Here is a 22940-nt window from a genome sequence, read left to right as displayed (position 1 = left end):
GTTGGTTGTACCACTTGATGGCATTTGGAGATATATTTTAGTGGTGAACAAGGTGGGTTGCATTAATGGTTCGACTCGATTATCTTCAAGTTCTTTTTCAACCTTAATAATTCTGTGATTCTAACAAAGACACAGAATTTAACTATTTCATGCATTGTTTAAGCTTTTTCAATAGAAAGTAAACACTTTAAGAGGCATCCGTGGATTTTCATTTACAGATCATCAAGCAGTGAGATGTCCTCAGCAATATCACATGCAAAATATTGAATAGCCCTAAATGCCGCTATAAAGCTGAGGAAAATATCTTTAAGAAGAACAGCTTTTAATTTGGATCTGAACAGTTGCTTTTGTTTTATAGTCCTACATTTTTGTGTTTAATAGTCCTTGCATGCTGGGATTTTGTTGCCATAGAAATACCAGCTTTTAGTTTTGCAAAATTATGCAATTTTTTTTTTTCTTGTTAAAATATTCATGAAGGACTATAGCCAGAGAAGGGAGGGGAAGGGTTGGTTCTTGTGTATTAATGGAACTGGACTTTGACATAAATGTTCTAATTAGTCATTCATTCTAATATTACAGGAAGGCATTTATTGATATGACTACTGCAATTACGATTTGCCCCTTTGGAACCACAGACCATAGAATTGGGAGACTAGCGTTTAATCAGTAAAATTAAGAATTACTTTCAATTATGAGATTGTTGACAGATACAAGACCACAGTAAACAGTTTTTATTTAGAAACTTTTGATGAGGATATGTTACTTAGAAACATGTCTCAGAGTTTGATTACAATATCACTAGTAGTCTGAAACATCGTCATGGTTGAATAAAAAGTGGTATTTTTACCCAGACTTACACAATTTAGCCACTCTGGCCTGCTAAATTGGTGCTTATAGAGATCTGAGCAGCAGTTGCAGCAGCTGTTGATTTTGTATTAAGTGGTTTTGTTTTTTTCTTTTCCTTCAGTTTAACTGTATTCAGTCAGGGGAAAATGTCTGCAGCTGTGATGACATACAAGGTTAATTTCTTTACATATCCTTCTATGATGCCTGTTTGACATACTATGCTGCAGGGTCACAGCTTCTGGTATTTTTTTTTTTTTTTTTTCCAGATTGATAGACTTCCAAAGAGTGAGATTTACCTGCCACCACAGTAATAGACATGGGCAATAATCATACGTGAATTAGGTTATCACATCACTACTGGAAGAATATGCGCCTGTTTTTTGTTTTTGAATCCTTGATCTAGTTACAGCAGTTTGGGGAACAGTGGTTGGGAAGACGCAGTCAAGTTAATGGAAAGGAAAGAAGAAGAAAGCAAGTAACCATTTTAAGGTTCTATGCTTTGGTTACTATGGTTAAGTAACTGTAACAAAGTAATCACATATTTTAAATTTTGTAACAGTTTATCATTAGAAGAGTCAATTTTGGACTTCAGGAGTAGTTGACCGGAGAGTTCTGTTTCTCTTCTCGAGTGAGAGGAAATGACAACTGGGAATTATGGTAGAGATTTGAGAATTTGTAGAGTAAATGTCAACATTCATAAATACATTTCAGGAGACAGCGTATAATCTTACTGTGCAAAATTTTCAATCAGTCACTGATTACATTAATTTATTCAGTGCTAAGTTCAGAAGGAGCAACTATTCAATGTAAGTAGGAGTGGCAGCAGAGGGCTCACAGGAGAGCTGATGTTATTCAGTTCCTATCTTCCTTAGGAACTGAGATTTATTCTATTTTTCATTTTAGAATTCCATGACATAATTGGATGTTTCAACATTATATATTAAACACAATGAGCAGTTTTATTTTATTTAGACATCCAAATAATACAGTCTAGTTCATCCAAGGAGGAAGAGAACTGGGGTTATGAAACGTTAACTTTAATACAGTATCTCAGTAACAGTGAGACTGGGCTGAGTTTATGGATATAATTTTGAAAAATATAAGAAGCTTCTTATTGATTTAAAAAAAAAAAACTTCCCATTTAAAGGCTTCTTAGCAGATATATTGAATTAAAGGAATTGTGCAGTATTTTAATTGGTCTAAATTGTTTGTGACAAACTATTTTAAATATAAAGGGCCTGGAAATACGCATCAGATTGTCATGTTTAGGATGGCAGACATTATCAACCACTATACCAAAATTATGCCTTTAACTTCTGGATCAAGAAGGAAAAGGCACCAGCACCAAAAATCAAAAAGGTTTAAGTTGTCTGGTTACACTTGATCTACTGATATTCTAGCAAAAATAAGGTATACTTCCAAGGAATGATTAAGGAGATACTCACTAGATTTTAGTGTCTTCCCCTGTTGGTGTTCTTTCTTCCCTCATGTTTCCATTGCGTTTGAATCTGAATACATGGTATATCTCTGGTAGGTGCAGGGTATTCTTTCTGGCCAAGTGATCAGATGCTGTGAAAGATTGCTTAGTTCAGACTAATAAGTTTTCTGGAAGGGTTTCTCAGGTATTGAGCATAAAATAGGGAAGAGACATAGTCAAGGTACATGAGAAATACAATTTAGCATAATTTTCATTGTTCCTTATGAGTTGTGCTTACTCTTTGGACAGGTTTTGTTTCCTAAGTAAAAAACATTCACTTAGGGGGAAAAAGTAAACCGACAGATTTGATGGTTCTTTCCATTGCTGGGAAAATTTTAAATAGTAAGATTTATTGTGAATTTGTTGTTCCATTGTCCAATGAAACAACGTATTCACAATATTTGTGAATAAAACTCCTTTGAATAGGAATTGCAATAAAACTCCTCTTTCTTTTACTCAACTCTGCTTTAATGTAGGATCAGCAGAGGAAATAGTAAAAATTAAAGAGCCTGTATCATAACATTCTGGATAAGATTCCAGGAAAGAATGACTTGGAAATCCTGCTGTTGGAGTGGTCTGTTTGAAGAAACTGAAGGTGACAGTGAATGATTTGATATTCAAGTTTTCCCTTTGAATGGTTCAATATTGTAGACAAATTCTCATGGAAAGCAATTGAACCAACCACTGATAAGTACTCAGCTACTTTATTTAAACTTACTCCCTCATTTGCTCTACTTCTCTGGAAGCAATGTTCTGAAAAAGTGAAAATAAGTAGAATGTAACATCAATTTATACAGAAGAATTTTGAGTGTACTTGAGCAGGGAAACTAGGATTATGAACTAGCTGGCATAGAGCTGGAGAAACTCTAGATGGCAGAGAGCTTGGGATAGGAGTCCATTCTTTCAGGGGAAAAGTTTAACTTCTCTATAAAGAAAACTGACTTTTTTTTTTTTTTTTAAGCTAGCCAGAACTATACTGTCATTCAAATAAAACATGATTATTCTGCTCCCTGCTTTATCTGAAATATTGCTCTAATGCCTCAGAAGAGCTTTTATATCCTATCTAAATTCAATCTGTCTAAGAGAGGAGAGTCTATTTAATCTCTAATTGGATCTAGAGTAGAACTAACACATGCAATCTTTACTGAGAGCTATTACTAAATGAAGAAAGGTTTGACGTCTTCTTGGTGATGGTTCTATCGGAATTCTTTTCTAGTCCCTGCCTTCCCTCACACTACAACTAGCTCGAAGACTGGATCAGCAAAATCCAATTAAATATCATAAATTTACAGCTGGTACTTTTTCATAAAGAAGATAATAACCCAGATGAGAGGTGAATTACCAGTGAAATATGTCCTTCAGGACAAGTAAATTAAGGGAGAAAAAGCAACCCTCAGTCCATTCCCTTCTGCACTGAGTGGGCTGCTAGAAGAACACATGCATGTAGTCATCCATTTAGGTGGTACATTGTTTAGTGGCTCATCAAACCGTATCACAACTGCTTAGGTGCCAATGAATTATGGACCAACTTTGTCACTACAAATAAACTGGGAAAAATCTTATTTTATTTAAAGAATTTCTTTCACATGGGTAGTGCTGATATTCTGGTGGCAGATATCTCTACATTTGCTGAAATCTATTTCATAAAATAAATCTGTGCCTAGAGAGTTTGTGAAGGTAAGCAAGTCCAAATCTATTTCAGCCATTCATTGCAGCTCTATTTCATGGCAATTCAAGAAGGCTAGCAGGGAATGTTGAGCTGTGTATGTTATCATTCCATTACCTTCAAGCATAGTATGTAATGGTAGATAGAGCCATAGGAATATGACAGAGACACTGGAAGACTGGGTGAATATCTGTGTAATTTCTCATAATCATGGCAGGAAGCAAATAACATTCACAGGTGTATCAGGAAACAAGTGGGATGTTTGCTCTGTGGATGTCTTCCAGAATAAGAAAACATTACTATCTCTTAAAACTTGAAGTTGCTATTAGCAGCTTGCTGTGAGACTCCTTGGTTTTTATTCAACTGTATGTGTGTTAACATTCTCCACAGAAATGTTCTGCCTATTCATGTTTGTAGCCTTTGCACTTTTTTTTCCCATTTTTAAATGGGAAAATAGTTCTAATTGTATGACCATGTATTATATAATTATATAATAGCAAGAAGAATTCATGTTTTTCCAAATCATTTTACCTTTCTATAGTTGTCTTATAGCTATATTGGTCTAATAAAAATATTAACACTGTAATGCTTGTCTCTCTAATACGTCAGTGACTATATTTCTGCCACAACCACTAACAGTGAAGAGGGAAAAGAAAATTCATATTGATATAGTTCATGTTGATATTTGTTGATGATTAAGGATGGGGTTTACTGGTGGACTTGGCAGTGTTGGATTAATGGTTTGACTTGAGGATCTCAGAGTTCTTTTCCAACATAAAAGAGTCTTAGGATTCTATGATGCCTTTTATTTCACTGGTTTTGTAAGTCCAGCATTGTATGAGTATTGGTCTAAATCTAGTTTAATGCAGTAATATAATTTTGGTTTTGAAGATGTTGTGTTCTCTTGGATTAGGCCTTACATCCAAGCCCTTATTAGTTAAATCCACTGTTGCATAGATTTTACTACCAAATATCTGAGCAACATGTATTTTTTATATTCCAATAACACAGTGCATAATTACTTATTCATTTGTGAAATGTTATGTCTTCCAAGTTGCTTTTTGAATATAAATACAAAGTGGAATGATTTGAAGGTTGTCCTTTGGTAGGGTCACCAACCAGCCACTTTCCTTTAATTCTACGGAAGACTTATTCCAGTTGCCTACACATAACCATTTAGTGCCATATCTCATGCCCCAGTTCATATTTAGGTGCTTTAATCACAAACTGAGTTGCTTCTTAACTGACAGAAGACCATTTTACTGCTTAATGAGATAAGGGATTGTAATCAGCACCCTGTTTAATGGAGATAGCTCCTAATCTTCTGAAGTTACATTTGGCAGATGTTCAGAAGAAACGAGGCAGCCTGCAGTGCAGTGGACTAAGTGCTAAAACCTTTACAGTCAGAGTTACAAGAGGCATTGGAGAGGCAGAGTGTGAATCTTCATGTAATAACTCAACAACAAGATGGAATATAAATCTGTGTTAAGAAGGAGATGTTCTCCAAGGACATTAGCAGAGAAATCCTGACAGCTTGCCTTGGGAAAGCATTGGCAGCAGATTCACTAAGTGAATCACTTTCTCTTCTCAGGAAGAGAAAGACTTGTAAAGTTTGATTTCCATATGAAGAGATGCAAGCTTTCCTCATCTCTTGCCTTGCTAATATGTGTAGAAATGTTTGTTTTCAGTGCTGTAAATATTTGTGGTCTACTATCACTTATCTTGGCTTAAAAATAATTTTAGTGGAACAAGCATATAACATCAAAACATGCTTTACATAGGGTAATACTGGGTTCTTCCTCCTACCCCCCAGCTCTTTTGCTGTTGAGCATGTTCACAGGAAAGGAACCATCTTTTCTGCTTCAGTTTTGGTTGATGCTCTGTTAGGGTGTTGTAAAAAAGTCTTGTCTGCTCTCTTAAGAGCTCTCTTTAAGAGCATGTAACATAATAGTAGAGTACAGTTAGCAGTGAACAATTTCAAAAAGCCCCAAAAACTTATCTGCCAGAATCTTCTTGGATTAGAACTAAGATAGCTGTGTTTTCTCTCTCCTATGATTGTTATTTCTTGGGAAGTCTGCGACTCTTTTTGAACATGTAGATTCTGCCTCCAAAGCTGGGAAGAAATATTTGATGCATTAATCTAAAAACAGGTGGGAGAGACAACAGAAGTTCTGTGGAAGTTCCTTGACATTTTTATACAGCTATTCTTGTCTCAACAATACATGCCTTTGCCACCAGCCAGGCAAACTTTTATGCCCTGTTCTCTTTGGTGTTGATGGTCTCAGATGACAGTCCTTGAAGCAGAACTCTGAATCTTGGGGTGATATAGAGAAAAATGTGAAAGTAGAGGGATCTCCTGGGTGCCTAATTTCTGTATTTCAGTTATATTTAAAATTCAGTGAAAAGTACTTTTTGCACAAGATGACATGCAGTACATGGATTGACCTCTGAATTCCTTTGCCTGTGAATGAACTTGTACTTCAAATATGCAGAGGAAGGAAATTACCATTGCAAACAATGACAAAAGGAAGTAGTACTTTTTGGTTTATGTAAGTTTGAGTTTTTTTCTAATCTGTATTGGTATTATACAGCATACAAGGTAAATACACATTCTGAACTGTGAGGTATTCTCTACAATAAGTGCCTTTTGGGGACCTCATCTTCAGTGTGTGATCCTGTTTGTGATATGCAAATCTTGCCAGTTGCAGCAGTGAAACTCAGACTGCTGTGGCTAGCAGAGACCTCAAGAGACTTAGTCATATTCCAGCTCTTAGGCATCATATCCAGAGTATCTCTGACACGTTGAACTGCTGCTAATTAATGAACTACTTCAACAGCATTTTCAAGTAATTTGGTACTGTTTTGACCATCCTTACAATCAGTTTTCTGTCTAGTCAAGCTGAATCTTCTTCATGCCTTCCCTCCAGCTGCCACAGGTAAATAAAAATGGCCACTACATTTTTCCAGACTTCTACATTTTGGTAAATTATTTTCCTATTTCCTCTGCCTGTTCTCTTTTTTGGACTAAGGCAACCCACCCCTTTCCTCTTGTGTTTCCTGTTGGTTATATATTAGGAGTCCATAATCCATTCTTGCTGCTTTTCCTTTAAGGTTTTTTCTTTTTATTTTCCTTTGTTTTTTTTTTCCCTGCTTTGTGACCTGTGAGTTCCCGTGTTGGATTTTTATATACCAAGGTAAAGGTTATGTAGCTGGGAAAAAGTAAAACCTGTCTTGGTACATAATTTTTATGGGTGGCCTGAAATTGCCTAATCTTTGTTTTCCCATTTTTTTCACTCTCTTGAATTTTTGTGGTTAGTCTGAAGTTGGAATAGAAATTATAAAATTCTGCAAAAGTTGCTCTTCTAAAATGTTTGTCTACAATTGAAAACAATTCTGGGTATTTCTTGCAGCATTTCAGGTATCTAAATTTTCTACATTCCTCTAGCAGTTACAAACCAGTGCTTAGACTTAGACTTAGACATGGGCAAAACAACAATGCTGTAACAGTTGTATCCAAGGAAAAAAAAAATCTTTTCATGTTGTTATGGTCAAGGCTTTTAAATAGTTGCATTGGTCCCAGCAGGTTTGGAGACTATGTAGATAAACATATGATGCCACTGTTTGCCAGTGACTGAACTAGGAGGAGCTGCAGACTCCATCAAGGGTAGAGAGAGAGGCCTTACGAGGGAGACCTGGGCAGGCTAGAGGGAAATCTAACAAAAGCTGGATTCTGTCCCTGGGATGGGGTACTCCTACTTATACACACAAATTATGAGGTAAGAGGCTGGAGAGCAGCACTGTGGAAAGAGATCAGGGGGTTTGGGTTGATGGCAAGCTGAACATGAGTCAGCAGTGCCCTGGCAGCCAGGATGGCCAACCCTGTCCTGGGGGGCATCAGGCACAGCATGGCCAGCCAGGCAAGGGAGGGGATTGTCCCACTGTGCTCTGCACTGGGGCAGCATCACCTCAAGCAGTGTGTGTACTTTTGGGCACTTTTGGGCACTTGAAGGACATCAGACTATTAAAGTATGTCAAGAGGAGAGTGACCAAGTTAGTATGAGTGCCTTCCAGCTTGAGATATTCTATGATTCTATGGTTCAAGATCCAGGTTATGAATTGGAGAGAGTTTTTTGGCTTTAACTTAACAATTAGCTCTACAGCCTCAGATATGGGGTTTTTGTATACCTTTATCTCTAATTCAAAATCAGTTGATTTACAGGCCTTAAATGCTGGAACATTTTTTGCACCCTTGAATTAGATTCATCATAAAATAATGAAGTGTTGACTTCCACTGCTTTCTGTTACTGTGTGCAAAAGCATCCAGTATGATGAACGAATATGTCTTTGAGATATTGTCTTTCTAAAAGACTCACAAATTTGCTCTGTGCTCAGCAGTAGGCATTGGAAGGGGAGAAGAATCCCTGTGATTTTAATGTTCTCAGAGATGAAGCTCACATTGGGATGAAGTATGAGGCAGACACATTTAAAACCCAAAATGTACCCCTTGCAGGATTTTATTTACTTATGCTGCTTCCAATCAATTAACAGAAAGCATTATTCCTGTGCTGAACTCTGTCATTCAAGTCTGCAACTTTTGATTTGCATCATACTACATTCCATTTATAGTGGAATAGCTTGTGTCAGTGCCATGATCCTGGGGGCTAAAAGAGCACGTAAAAAATAAATTGCCATGACACAAGAGCCTGGTCATTGACTTCTCACATTCTAGGCTGGGTCAAACTGAGTGAAAGGGCTGAAATATTCTTTTGAAGTAAATTTATTAGACTCCACCAGGGAAAATTCTTACTTTAGGTTACAGTTCATTCTAAAAAAAAAAAAAAAAAAAAAAAAAAAAATTGCAGCCTTTTTTTTTTTTCTGTTTTGGTAGTTTGCTCCATCAATGAAACTGAATTTATTGAATTTTCTGTAGGTTGCTAAGGCTGCTGATACAGAGGCCAGCCTAAATGAGGACCATATAACTGAAAAAATACACTGAAAGTCTGATGCAAATATCTAGTGGAAATTTGCACAGATTTCATACCTGTTTCTGATTTCTGTTAGTCTGTGGGTTTAAGGAATTTGCAGCCTTCAACAGCTGTAATCTTCAGAGATCTGCATGTGGTTTTGCAACACTAGAAATCTACTGATGCTCAAGAAAACTGCCCCCAGGTGGTTAAGGCCCATTTTCTTTTATTTAATTAGATATTTTTTGCTATCCTTTTAATCCCCAGGTAGCAGCTGCTGGAGGACATCTGAAATTTACAGTCTCCTATGACATCACAGAAAAAGAAGAGGAAGAAACAGCTAAATTGATGGTTCAATCTGATGTCATCATAGAGGTAAAGTATTTTCAGCCAAAGAAACAAATAAAGAAAAAGAAAATAAAGAAAAAGAAAAAGACAGAGAAAGATAAAAGGGCCTGGTTTTTCAGATGTTCAGTGTGAAGTCTGGTGGTTGAGGACACAAAACAGAAGGGTGCACATACTTTCAGCTAATTTCTAGTGTGAGAAAATGGATATACTTCAGAAATCTAAAAGCTTCAATATCTCAAGGAGTCTCTGGTACTATTGCAGCTATTGTAAGTAGCTTAGAAAACTATAATGTTTCCTGTTCATCCATGAAGAAATAAAATAGTTGATCATTTGAGGTTACACTTTGACATTCTTTCAGTAGATCTCTTCTTTTGCACCTCAACATTATATTAATTTGCTTTTGCCTATGTAGAGCCATGCATCCTGACAGTAGGTTTTATCTGAAAAACCCAAACTTCCTTTTCCACTGCTTTTCAGTTCTATCAGGAAAGCCCATTTCAGGTTTATGAAAGGTGAATATTATTCCTGATATTTGTTATTCTTGTAAAATATATTATTCAATAAATCATGTACCCCAATGGGCTTTTTTTCAAGACTTTTTTCATGTTTAAATCTCTCTCTTCCATGGCTCTCTCTAGGGAGGTGACTTGAAAATCAGCACTCCAAAAGGGATAATTCACCTGCAGCCTTCTGAAGAGCACACTGAAGAAATTGTGCTGAAACCAGAATCTTTCTCAGTTCATGGCACTGATGTTCCAGTCAGCAGGAGGGAGTTCATGACTATCCTTGCAAACGTGAAGAGGATCCTCATAAGAGCCACATACAGCAATGGGATGAATGCCATCTACAGGTGAATGTGAGGAACGGGTCCCTTTGCTACAGGCAGCTTCTCGAAAGAGTTGTTTTCTTACTTCAGATAACAAGGCTGATGTAATTTAAAACACTCTAATTTATTATCATGAAATCCATAGCATTCATTTACACTTTCAAACTTTTGTTAGTATGTTTTTCATTTTGGGTAGACAGAAGGAGGAAGGCAACAGAAAGAAGCAGCCTTTTAAGAAAATGAAATTACGTGGACTATTAAGGCATGATTGACAGTTCTATAAATATGTTTATTTTGTGAACACAGTAATTCCCATGTACATGGTAAATCACGGAGAGCGGTAATAACATGTTGAAGTAGGAAATGATATATTGCTTATATATCGTTTTTCGCATTTAATGACCATACAGGGCAACATTAACAGTGAACCAGAGAATAATATCCTGAGTCTCCAAGCTGGAAAAGTGCCTCAAGGGGAATTTTCTATGTTTTTAATCAGTACCACACACAGAACTGGCGAATCCCAAACCCTTTCCCTTGATTTATGTCAGAATGCTGCGTGGACTGCTCAGATTCACTGATTTGATGTGAACTCTTCTGAGTTCTCTGATAAAATTAAAGACATACGAGATGATATAGTTCTATTTCAGTTGCTGCAGTGTGTTTGGAACTGTAAAGCTCATCTTGCATTTCAAATTTTCCTAAGTGCATGAACAAATACTCCAGATGGGGTGAAGAAAACATCTCTCCTGATACTGTGTGATTAACATTAATAGTTAGGTGACATAAGTAATATTTTTAAAATGTGTAATGGAATTGATTGCATAGTAGCTTTTTACTCACAAGGCAGGAAACCTGAAATACTCTCTAATCTACACATCAGTTGATTCAGTAGCATAAGCCAATTTGGAATGGAGGGAGCTGATAGCACATTTAGTGATTATTTGCTGAGAGCACAGACAGAGTTTTTGCTGCTGTGAAATTTCTTAAGCAATCTAACCATCATTTGAATACTTAGGTAATTAAAATATATCCTAAATTGAAAGGCAGGTTGTGTCAACAGCATGCAGTTTTCTGATTTGAGCTTTAGCAGTGTAAATTTTTTCCCTGCAAAAGAATTCATCTCTTCGGTCTCCGTCTTTTCCTGTGGTTAATTAGTATGTATTACATCTCTGTAAGTAAGTTTGTGAATCATAACTAGCTTGAGTTTGGGCCAAACTGCTTCCTAATTTTCTCATTCAGTCATCAACCTTGTATTCTTTTGCATCTCTGTGCATCCAGTTTGAAAGTCTTTCATGGTCCCTCAGCTTCCCACCCTGGTTTTTGCGACGATCCAAAACACCAGGCCAGTGCTCACCTCTTATGCACTATGAACAGACCATGAGCTGTTAATTCACAACTTACAGCTGAGACTAGTGGGAGCTCAGGGAGTGATGATCTTCTGCTCTCATTCAAATAAAAAAACCCCAAACCACTACTCAGAATTTTCCAAACTAAAGGAGTGCAGAAGCAATTTTAGGGTGGACAATAGGGGCTTTTATGCTATTTGTAAAGCAGATATATAAGATTGACTTTCTTTTGGCCAGAGGTCTTACTGAGTTGTATGGGAAATGCAAACTTCTAAAGGATATATGTATGATTGACTTTCCCTGGGCCAAAGGTGTTACTAAGTATTATGGGAAATGCAAACTTCACTTATCAGAGGTTTACATACATTTAAGTACTGACATTTGTACTAGTAGGAGACAGGGGGTTCTCGCACAAAAAGCACTTTGGCTGGGCAGTTGTGGAGAAAGTGCAGTGCTGGATGTGTAAGGGCCCCATCCTGCCTATACTGTGGAGCAGTGTGGATGGGATGGATGAGATCCCCTCTGGGCAGTGGTGTAGAGCTCAGGTAAGCACACACATGTAGAACTGGCACAATCTATAGAATGTGCCTTGTAAGTAAGACATGGCAGAGCTGTCTGGCAAATTTAGAAGACTATGTATCACTGTCTGCATCCCAGATTACTGCCTTTGCCATTTGGTCATGTGTGGTGCCTCACCTTTCCACAGTCTTATTCATATTCAGCCTTTGGGAACAATTTAGAATTTAACATCTTTATGTTAAAGATGATTTTCTGAAAGCATTTTTTAAAAAATGCTCTGTAAGAAGAGCTCTGCAACACACATATAATTTAGCCTTTGCATGTTGGTAGGCTTCAGCTTCTAGGTGTAGTGGCATTACAGTTGTGAAGATTGGTCCCTTAAAGAGGGGTTAGGGGAGGGAACTGAAGTGATTTTGAAGAGTATCTTTTTTTGCTAGAAATGGTCTTATATTGCTGGTACATTTCTAGTTGTCCCTCTGATGTCTCTTGCCAGAGAAGCGTACAGTGGTTGCTGTATTACTGTGTAATAAAGTAAACAATTTTATTGACTGCTCTCAGGGTGCTCATTGTGGTTTAGCATGACAGAAGAGAGGATGTGAAATTTCAATCACAATTAAACAAATTCAATTTTTCATCTTTAAGTGTAGCAATGATAGTTTCACCTGTTAGGGTGGGATTTACGAAGTGAAGTCTCCTCAGAACAGTTCACGCTTCCAGGAACCAGCAACAGCATCTACTGCCATCCTGCCCAGCTTATGATCTGCTGTGTAGGGATATTACTAGTTTTCAGGACGTGCCTCATTACTGACTCTTTTATGTTCTCTTTGACTTTCACTTTTGCTGAAACATACTAGGTGCAAAGCTGTGCTTATCACTCTTAAGATAAGGCAAAATAGCCCTTTTCTTCATATTCTGCCCTTTTCATTCTTCAGGGAAAATGTAGACCCAATGAAGAAGATACTCTTTGTGATATCTAGGGCTGATTAAGGACTCCAAAGGAGTTGATGGTCTCCAAAGGAAGACGTTTTTGAAAAGAAATACTGTAGAACTAAGCCTTAATAGATAAGTAGATATGAATTACAAGGTTTTTATTGTCTTTAAACAGGTATGTGCAGTGGACAGATGGATATTCCTCTGAGAGGGTTAAGAGGGTCTGGCAGAGAGACAGAAATATTACAGGGTTATTAGATCCATCATGAATGACAATTTCTGCCTCAGAGCACCAGCAGAATTATGCAACATACTAATTAGAGATTGCTATATTAAGCAACCTGTTCATTTAAGTACTGAAAGTTTTCAAAATGGATGTCACCACATGTGTAAGGATTCCAAAGGTGCTGTTATAATCTGTGCTTAAAAGGAGACCAGAATGGAGGTAAAAAGTCAGTTTCTTGCAGACATATGGAAAAAGATTTAAAAATTCAATGGAGCTGTCTCCAGTTGGCAAGAGCTTTAATTTAAAGGTTCTATTTTTACCCTTGTTTAGCTTAACCTGCTAGAAACATTAGTTAATCTGTTATGTTTTCAAGTATCCACTAAACAATATAAATGGGGTTTGACTCAAGCATGGTTTTGTGTACATTTTTTAGGTAATTTTAAGCTTGCAGTGTCATTATTGCTCTATGGCATAACTATATGGGTGGGCAATTAGATGATCAAGTCAGATAAAAATTGAAAATACAGAAGTGCAGCAATCAATATGAAAGTCAACCAGCTTCTGGGTTTAAAACCTAATCCTCCTCTAACATGAAAGATTTTCCAAATGGTTGCGGTTAAGTCCATCTGTGGTAGAAACAACAGGCCAAGAAAAGATAACTCTCTCTTACTGTTTTGTTTGATCTAATATTGCTAGCTTGTGCTTCAAAGAAAGTTTAGTATTACTGTTTATTCAGTTTCAATATTTAGAGTGGTCACTGGTGTAAGTGTTGCAAACATGCAGATAGGCACTGGAAATTGGAGTGCTAAAGAGAATAGATTGTTTGCAACCATATAGAGAGGAGTCAGTGCTAGACACAAGGAGAAAGAGGGAAGAAGGGGCCAGGGTTTTTTTTCCATATGCAGAATTGGCTCCAAGACAAATGAGCAACGATTGGGTCACTACTTCATGTGCCTTATGTAGCCAGTGTGATTCAGATGCCTGGCACAGCAGACAGTAAACTGTGCTGATACTGCCTGAAACTTCCCCTTTCCTTTTAATCTTGTTTGTTTTTAGAAGTCAACAGTTGCCTGCTGACAGTAACAGTCAGCTTAAATATTTGGTCTTGATGTCTAACCTCAAATTGTTCATGCATCTCCAGGATCCAGTTCCCTTACTGCCAGCATTATGTATTTTAATGAATGCAGAATGGCATCGAGGAATCAAAGTTGCAACATCAAAATGGGAGAAAAGAAAATCACTGCAGCTTTCTTCACTGAGTAACTGTTAATGCTAAAAACTGTTAAACACATTAAAATCCCATTTAGCAAATAGAATAATGTAATGAAAACTGGAACAATTCAGTGAATACAAATGTGGTATAATACTGGGTGGATTGTTTCTGTGTGTTAGTGCTTCTCTTTGTTCCAAGATCAATGCTTAGAGGGAGCTAGCTGTAGTTCAAAGGAGAAATAAAATTTGACCTTTTATTAAAACTTTTTTTCTTCATTTACTGATTTTTTTTCTTTAAAATTTTAATTTTTTTTACTGGTAAAGTAATCACTATTTGATATCTGATATCCTAGAGATTTGTTATCTTTTCATAAAGAAAATTCAAATTAATGATCGCAAAATAAATGTACAGCAATAAATGGAGCAAAGGGGATATACTGAAAAGTCAGACAGAATTTACTGAAGATCTGGATAGGAATAAGCATCCTTCTCTTAAAACAGTAACAAGAACCTTATACAGAGGTTCTAGTATCACCAAATCAGATTGAAGTTTCTAACAGCGTTATATACAATGGTAGTCCCTCCAAAGTCCAGTCATATTCCTAGCAGTAGTAAAATTTCTATTTTTCTGAAGCTTCTATCTTAATTTAAGAAATCTTCCCTTTTTTCCCCCATTACCTTTCATGTTTAACTTTTTTGGAGTAGTCATAAAATTGAGTGGGAAAATACTGTGTCTTAAGCTTTCCTCCAACTGTTGTAGCAACAACAAAATATTTTTCTTGGACGTTTTCTTGTCCAAGGTCATCCAAATAATTTTCAGGCTTTTTTTGCAGCCAAAACATAAATGCCCTATTATGAAGGCGAAAAAAACCTTTTCAATAAAATGTATGTCATGAATGAAAGGTGTTTTCTGATGAAGACAACTTCAAAACAAGTTCTTCAAGTAGCTTTAGTTATAAAACACTATGTTAGGATTACTGGGTGAAAATAGAAGTAATTTAGCCTCTGTAATGCGTTAATGTTCCTTCGAATTCTCATAAGAATCAAACTCCCAAATCCCAGTTTTCTCCACAGAAAGATACTATTGAGGTAAATTACATCTGTTTCTGATAACAGCTGTAAGACTATCAAAAGGCTTCTGTTGTGTCTCTCATCTTACTTCCATGCTTTTGAAATAAAAATCATAGTCAGTCTTCACCTAAACAACAGCTGTTTAGTACTTTTTCTCTGGCATTAGGGAGACCAGGATATATGGCAGAAGATTTCTGTTTTGTTTCATGTACATACATTTTTCTTTCATATACATAATACTTAGATCCTCAATCCTTCTGGACAGGACTGACATCTTTTCCAGAGGTTAAATCTCCAGAGTAAAAATACCCTATATCTAAAACTTAGTAATGTAATATTTTAGAAAGCTGGACTACTGGTTCATAAATCTTGAAGACCCTGCTTAGTGTCAGATTTGCTCTATATGCAGCTGCAATGCTAGTTGGCACATGTGGATTGCAGGCCAGGAATAGCCTGGTACAGTGCTGTAAGACATTTTAAATCTATTTTTATCAGTGGGTATTTGACCATAGTCTCCCTCACATGATGAACAAGAAATAGTAACAAGCCTACAGACATACAGTTTAGGAAGAAATAGATGAATATGAAAATCTCCTTATTCCTAATCAGGAAAACAGAAACAAGCCACCTCATGTCCCTGTAAAGTGTTAATTTCATTCAGCTGCACATATCCATCTAATTTGCTGTTTTGCCCATTTAATTTCTGTTACGTCCAGACTAAGAAGTGTTATTATGGAATCTGCTGACCACACTTCAAGGGGAAGAAGGGTAGCATCTGCAGTGGAGTTGTGTGAGTGTCCTCCAGGCTATGATGGAACCTCCTGTGAGGTGAGTATCATGATGCAGTCTAGTTCAATGTTGCTAACACTGTGATAGGAAGGAGACAGTGGACCTGTGTTGGTAGAAAATCATAGGACAACTGTCCCTCCTTGTTAGGAATTTGCCATAGCTTGGCTAGTTACCTTTATTTCCAGGTGATGGTTCATTATATCTGATAATATTTAAAATCTGAAGTTTTACACTTCTATGATTATTTCTAACTTACAAAAAGACATTTTGGTTCATAAAAAGGAAGCGGAAACAATATTTGTACTCTTTAGCCAGATGATAATATAAATGGATGAACACAATTGGAAGGAAAATGGTAATTATCTGACCTGTGCACAGCAAAGATGGATCAATTTATTTGAGTTAATGGGGTTGAATTTCTTCTTTTGTTTTCCCAGGGCTTTGCCATTTGCCTTGGAGTTGTTGAGAATTGCATGTGTTCTTCAGAGGATTGTGTCACGTTATTTTGCTCCTGTAACAGATAATAATGTAGACACATGCTCAGAAAAATACTCACTTCCCTAACTAAGTCATTAGTTCACACAGAATGTATTCTTACAAGTATACATATGATTAACTACCTCACGTGGGCATTGCTTGGGGTAAATAGAAGCAAAAAAAGCATTCTTCAAAAGCTTTGCCTCTAAGGAAATAGTTTCAAACACCAAGATGCTCTGCTTCACAAAACTACAAATAGTATGCCATTTACACAGGCACTCTAGGCATTTTCTTGTCAACTCTCTTTTTCTTTAAAAATTTTCATGCTTATATGTGATATTTAAGGTTTAGAGTCTAGTCTCATGCCAAGTGTGATTGTTTGTTGCTGGGGCTAGATGAACTAACATAGAAAGAAGGCCTGAAGGAATTAATGGATATTCTATCACTTCCAAAAGGGTGCAGATGGGAAATAAGTGGAGAAGAATATTTTTTACCTCAGCTGAGAAATAATTTTAAAGCCTGGCCGTTGTCTGTCTGTTCAATTATTTTAAAAAATATGCTAGATGCAGTTTCACTGTGTTTCACACTTTTTTTTCATTTGTTCATTTATTCTCCCAGTGCAGATTTAAGCCTGATGTCCAAGAGAATAATTGGAAAAGCCCTGATTGCAGATCTTTCAGTATCTACTTTTGTTGCAGAAGCTGAAGGGCTTGGGTAGAATTCCTGTCTTGATGTTGCTGAAATTGTCTCTCCAACATTATGTCCTTTAGTGCTAAACCTTCTCCTCAATCATAAACAGTCCCTGAAATTTGATACATACTTAAGATCATACACCACAAGAAAAGGACATATATATAGCTGCAAATTTAAAGTTCCTATTCATGCTAGTGGGCATAGAAAAAAAAAAAAAAAAAGGTGAAGTTTAAGATTTCCAGACAGACATTAGTTAAGAAAGTATAGAAAGAGAAGCTGAAAATCTCTTTTCTTTTTTTTCCCAGTTACCATTTTTGTTTCTTCTTCTGAATACTTTCAGCCTTGTTCATTTTACTTCTGCCAGTTTCAACCAAGCAGAGTGTCATATTTTATTGATTTTGTGCAGTTTTTCAGTTCCATTTTCTCTTCATTATTTAATTTAATGTATGTATTTGTCTCCTGCATAATGATGATATGGTACCTGGCATAGATGCTGCTGCACTAGAAACAACTATTATTTTCTTGTTTTCATGCTATGAATGTTTTGACATGATCAGTCTTCCAAAGACAACTAACTCCATTTAAATTATGCTGTCTCTTTTAAGATTTTCCATTATATAAATTCAAAATTTATTTTTTACAAGACTGGCCAGATAAAATTCTGTACATTTTTGTATGTGTAGGAACACAGAATTCCATAAGGACAGGTAAAGCAGATAAAATTTTAAATTTCTAATACCAATTGGACCCCTTTGTGATAGTTACTTTGCTTCACTCATGAATTTTCTTGCCTTTGTCAACATCTTCACATCCAATTGGTCTTCTCCCTCAGATTTGTTCCCATTCTCTGTACTCTTTTATTTCTGCTCCAGAAGGAGTTGTGTTTAACTTCCATCACTATGATGGTCAAAAACTATCCCAACGGCTGACAGTTACATAATTTATTTTAAGACCTCAATCTGTAATCTTTTAGTACTGTTCTGAGCCCTGCCACTGATATTTCATGTCTAAGTTCTTAGTATTAGCGACTTTTGGAGCCTTGTCTTGAGCAATATCATTTATATCTGTGCACGACAGATTATTTTCAGTCACCCAAAGAGGGAAAAGATTTATAGATTTATGCAGAAATCACTCACATCTCATGCCACAGAAAGAAAAATACATCAATTTCTTTTAACCTGTTTTTAAGTTTTGGATTTTATAACTTTAGATTTTTATTTATTTGTATTTACAGGATTTTTTTTTAGGAATGTGTAACCAAGAATGTAAAGAGTGAAAAAATAAGGATAATATCTCAGGTTTTGGAATGTTTTTTTAAAGAATAATTTCAATTACTCTTTAGATTACTTTCAATTTTTTAAGAGTAGGACAAAAAGGGACATCTTTATTTTTATAAAGAAGAGTCTGTTTGTTACCTTTTTGGAGTGTGTATGTGAAGAGGAAAGGGTTTTCTTTATTAAATGATACTTTTAGTATTCTGTTAGTGCAAAACTTTGTGTTATCCAGATGCTTTTGAAGGTCATAAATCTGTCACATGCTTTTTTTATCTTATGCAAAATTATTGGATCACATGAGCAGTCTTACTGTAGAAGGATAGTTTGCAAAAACTATAAAGCCACTTGTGAGATATATAGTAAGGAAGACTGCTGCTTGACATCTTATTATGAGCAAACGGAGTAGCTGAATTTTAGCTGATGATTAACAGTTGTATGGTGTCACCTTGCCTACAAAATTACTGGCCATACATTTAATATTTATTTGTATTTTACATTTAAAAAAGAAAATTAAAATATCAGAGCAGTTTCTTAAAGAGAAATTACTATCCTTTAAGGAGCACAATTTGTAAATAAAAGGATACCCTAGTTTTCAGCTTGTGCTTTATTTCAGTGTAGCATTTTGCTGGAGTCGTAACAAGACTAAATGGTATTTTAATTGTTCTTTGTTCCTGAACTTCTCAGAGAACATTTTTGTTGTTTTGAGTTTTTTTTCTCCTTCTCTCTCCTTCAGTATTTCACCTTCTGGCCGTTTTTCAGTCTGTACCTCTTGCTTTCATGCTGTCATACTTCAGTTCTTCATTTCTCTCCTTTATTTTACCGTTTCAGAAGAATGATCTTGTTAAAGCTTCCTCTAATCTCACACCTACTGCTAAGGCTAAGGTCAGTGCAAAGCCACCAGAAAGAAGAATTTTCTAGAGAAATGTTGGTATTTTTATTCATTTGGCAAGTATGTTTGTTGTGTGTGCAAGCATCAAATCCAACAAAATTTTTAAAAACCCATTCCTTCCTCTATTCAAACAAGAGTTTAAATTTTATCTAACTTTTCTTCCAGTCATGCTGGCCTCGACACAGGCGTGTGAATGGCACAATCTTTGATGGAGTTTGTGCACCATGTACGTGCTTTGGTCATGCAGATGTGTGTGATGACATCACAGGAGCATGCCTGGTAAGTGTCCCTACAAGAAACAATGGACATGGCCAACATCAACCCAATATACCTGTGCAATTGGATTAGTGAGTTCTGAGACCTGGAATAATCAAGAAGAAAAAAGCCACTGAGTAACAGAGGAGATCTTTGTGTTGAGGTTAAGGATCCCCTCACACCAAGATACAGTGTCTTGAACTGTTAAGAAAAGAAAATATTTTATTTATCACATAGGATCTATGTTTTAAAATACAATAGTTTTAAGGTATGGCGTGCAGAAAGCAGGAAATGTATGAATGCAAGATTTATCTTCCCCTTCCATTTGTCTCCTGCAGTATATTCAATTTATAGTATGTAGCAGGTAATTTTGTAAATTCTGTTCTAGTTTGATGAAAACATTTTGTTAATGCCTTCCTTCTTCTAAATTCATAGTAGACCTTGAAGGAACACTTAATGAATTGTACTTCAGAAAAATAATAAAACCATATGATCTCAGTTAAATCACTTTTTTTATTTTTTTCTTGTAGACTATGGAGATTTTATGTAGTTACCTACTAATTCAGCAATTAAATCTGTGATATTATCCATAGAAAGCCTACCAGCACACCACTGTTTCCTGCCTGTTCAGTAGCCTTTTGGAATGGGTGAATTATGCTGAATATACTTTTCTGATTGACTCAAGGGCATTTTTAGTTTTATATTGTCTGACATGGTATAAAGCTTGAAACAACATGTCTAATTTCATTAGTCTTGCAGAAGCACAATTTAAGCTAGTGCCAGTTTAGTGGGATATACTCTCATTTCCCTGCAGAATTTCAGACTCTGTCATGTGCATGTTTCTAAATGTTCCCTTTTATTCCTTAAGAAAATCCTGCTGGGAAAATGCCAAAATGAAAATTCAACCTTTTTCCAATATAATTTGGCACTTAGAATTATTACTGTTCTTCCTGTTTTGCTCATAGAAGATGTTTAATTGCATTGCAGTGCAAAACAAGATATCCTTAATGTGTGGATCAATGGATTTTTCAAATTGCTTTTTCATGAATAGAAGCTTAAAATTATTCTCAATTTAATTACATTGTAAGCCTCAAAGAATGAAAAACATGTTTGACGTGACAGTCATATTTTGAATCTTTCACTTAATACTCAGCGAAAATGTTTATTACTAGAGTAATATGGATTTGTGTTTCCTGTCAAATTTTTTTTGCGTTAATGACCATATTCTCCAGCTACAATGTTTATAATATTCGTGTGGGATAAAATCAATTAACAGGAGAGAAAAGGAAGGAGGAATCCTGTTTAAGGTATGCCGTAACTGTTGACTATTTTGCTTAGGGGTTAGGGGTCCATAGGCAGATGTAAGTTCTGAGGCTGTTTGCTTCTGTGTCTTCACATTTTAGCCCCTACACAGCTTCCTTCTTTATTTTTGTTCGTAGCACTAGCCTGGATAAAAGAGAAGGCCACGTAGGCTGCATATTGCTTTTTGTGCTTTTTGGCTGGTGTTGACTCAGGCAGCGGAGCTCCCCCTTCTGATGTTTCAAGGGTGCTGGTGTAAGAGAACACAGCACTGACAAGGAAGTGGAAAATAACCAGCTGAAGATGCACTTTCATCTATACACGTTATCAAACACTCTGCATTTTATGTGCTCTGTAGTTTATACTAGATCAGGCTATAGAGGAGAGGTGCACAGGGAGCTTAAAATCAGTTCTGGATTTTCTTACAACTTTGAAAGCACTGTAAGTCAGATCGGTTAGTATCCATGCAGGCTATTAAACGCTGCTATTCAATTTGGATCATAAGCCTTTTGAAGTGAAAGAGAGAGAAGTCTGAGTGCTGAAAAAGAGAAATGTTTCACATCAAAGGCATTCTTTCTATTGAGGTTTACACAGCCTTTTGGCCTCCTTATTATTATTCATGGTGTTTTCTCAGTAATACAACAGGCAATTTAGGCATCTAATTTACTGATATGATACTTCTTTTTGCTCTTCCTTAGCTTTGAAATGTAGTTGAAAAGAAGCTGAAATGTGTTTTTGACTCATGATAAAAGCTCAAATCATCTGCTTCGACACAGGCCTGTATAAAAAGCTCATTTTAACGTATATCTCGCAGTAACCTGCAAAGCCCTTTGATCCCCAGAGCAGCCATAGAGAGCTGCACAATACCTCGTTCTCGTTACCACTGTGATATACATAACTGCTTTGGTACATAGGGCAATTTGGAACATTCAGAAATATTCTTTTGTCCTATTACGCATACACATTTACAGTAGCTATAGTAGGTTGGTTAAACCTAAACCTTGTGAAAAGCAAGTACATTTCAAGGTGTTTCATTCATTGCAGGATATTATATTCCTGTTAGTAATCCCAGAGAAAGTAGATCTTTCTCCCAAAGATATGGTCAAATTGCCCTAAATGGGCAGTCCCCAGTGGCATCCTTTTCATATTGTATTTCTCTGTGTATAAACAGCATATACCATGTAGAATGAGGCCTATGTCAATGCTGGTGGATGTGTGCTTTAGGCAGTATTCATCACCAGAGTGACAAAATGTCTTTACCCATCTTCATATCTGCCGTAACAAAATGATATGTCCTAGCTAAATGCAGTACAGGCTCTCTCCAAGTGAAGATAGGTAAAGCCTCTGCAATGTCCTGATTACACTTGTATTGTTACACCAGGAAAGGGAATTGTCTGTTCATCTTGATACTACGGTGGCTTGAAAATGCTGGAAGAGCTTATTCATGCTTCCAAAGGCAGAATACCATTGTCTGGTCTAGACAGCAGGCATATACTAAAATAGACACCCAGACTTACTTTCTTTAGCTGGCTTTAACAGCTTCCCTGGTTGTCTCTGTGATAGGTATCCTAAGGGCAGCAGCATGCCAAATGTGCTATCTTGGACTCTGTCATAATCCCTGTATAAGGTTTTATTTTCATCACTAGCATCCTATTCTAAATGTTTCTTTCCATGTTCATATAAACTCAGCTGTATATGCTGGAGTGGTTTTCAGTGTGAATTTAGTGTTCCCTGATACTGGGCATAAAGAAGTTGATTTGGTTTCTTCCAAAAAGGGAAGAGCTGGCTCAGTAGGAAATGGTGGAAAACACTCTCCAGTACATCAGCAAG

The 22940-nt window shown here is 36.4% G+C and overlaps 1 protein-coding gene across 1 annotated transcript in view; it reads left to right on the top strand.

Annotated features, from left to right (window-relative positions):
* The window catches only part of LAMA2 (laminin subunit alpha 2), a 336361-nt gene that overhangs the window by 171468 nt on the left and 141953 nt on the right, over positions 1 to 22940 (top strand). Inside the window, exons 13-16 of the mRNA XM_053973291.1 lie at positions 9221 to 9328; positions 9940 to 10151; positions 16151 to 16262; positions 19722 to 19835. Coding sequence (XP_053829266.1) covers positions 9221 to 9328; positions 9940 to 10151; positions 16151 to 16262; positions 19722 to 19835 — 546 coding nt within the window. The remainder of the gene's footprint in view (positions 1 to 9220; positions 9329 to 9939; positions 10152 to 16150; positions 16263 to 19721; positions 19836 to 22940) is intronic.

This window comes from Vidua macroura, chromosome 3, assembly GCF_024509145.1.
Source record: "Vidua macroura isolate BioBank_ID:100142 chromosome 3, ASM2450914v1, whole genome shotgun sequence".
Lineage (NCBI taxonomy): Eukaryota > Metazoa > Chordata > Aves > Passeriformes > Viduidae > Vidua > Vidua macroura.
This window is presented reverse-complemented; position numbering and strand designations above follow the sequence as displayed.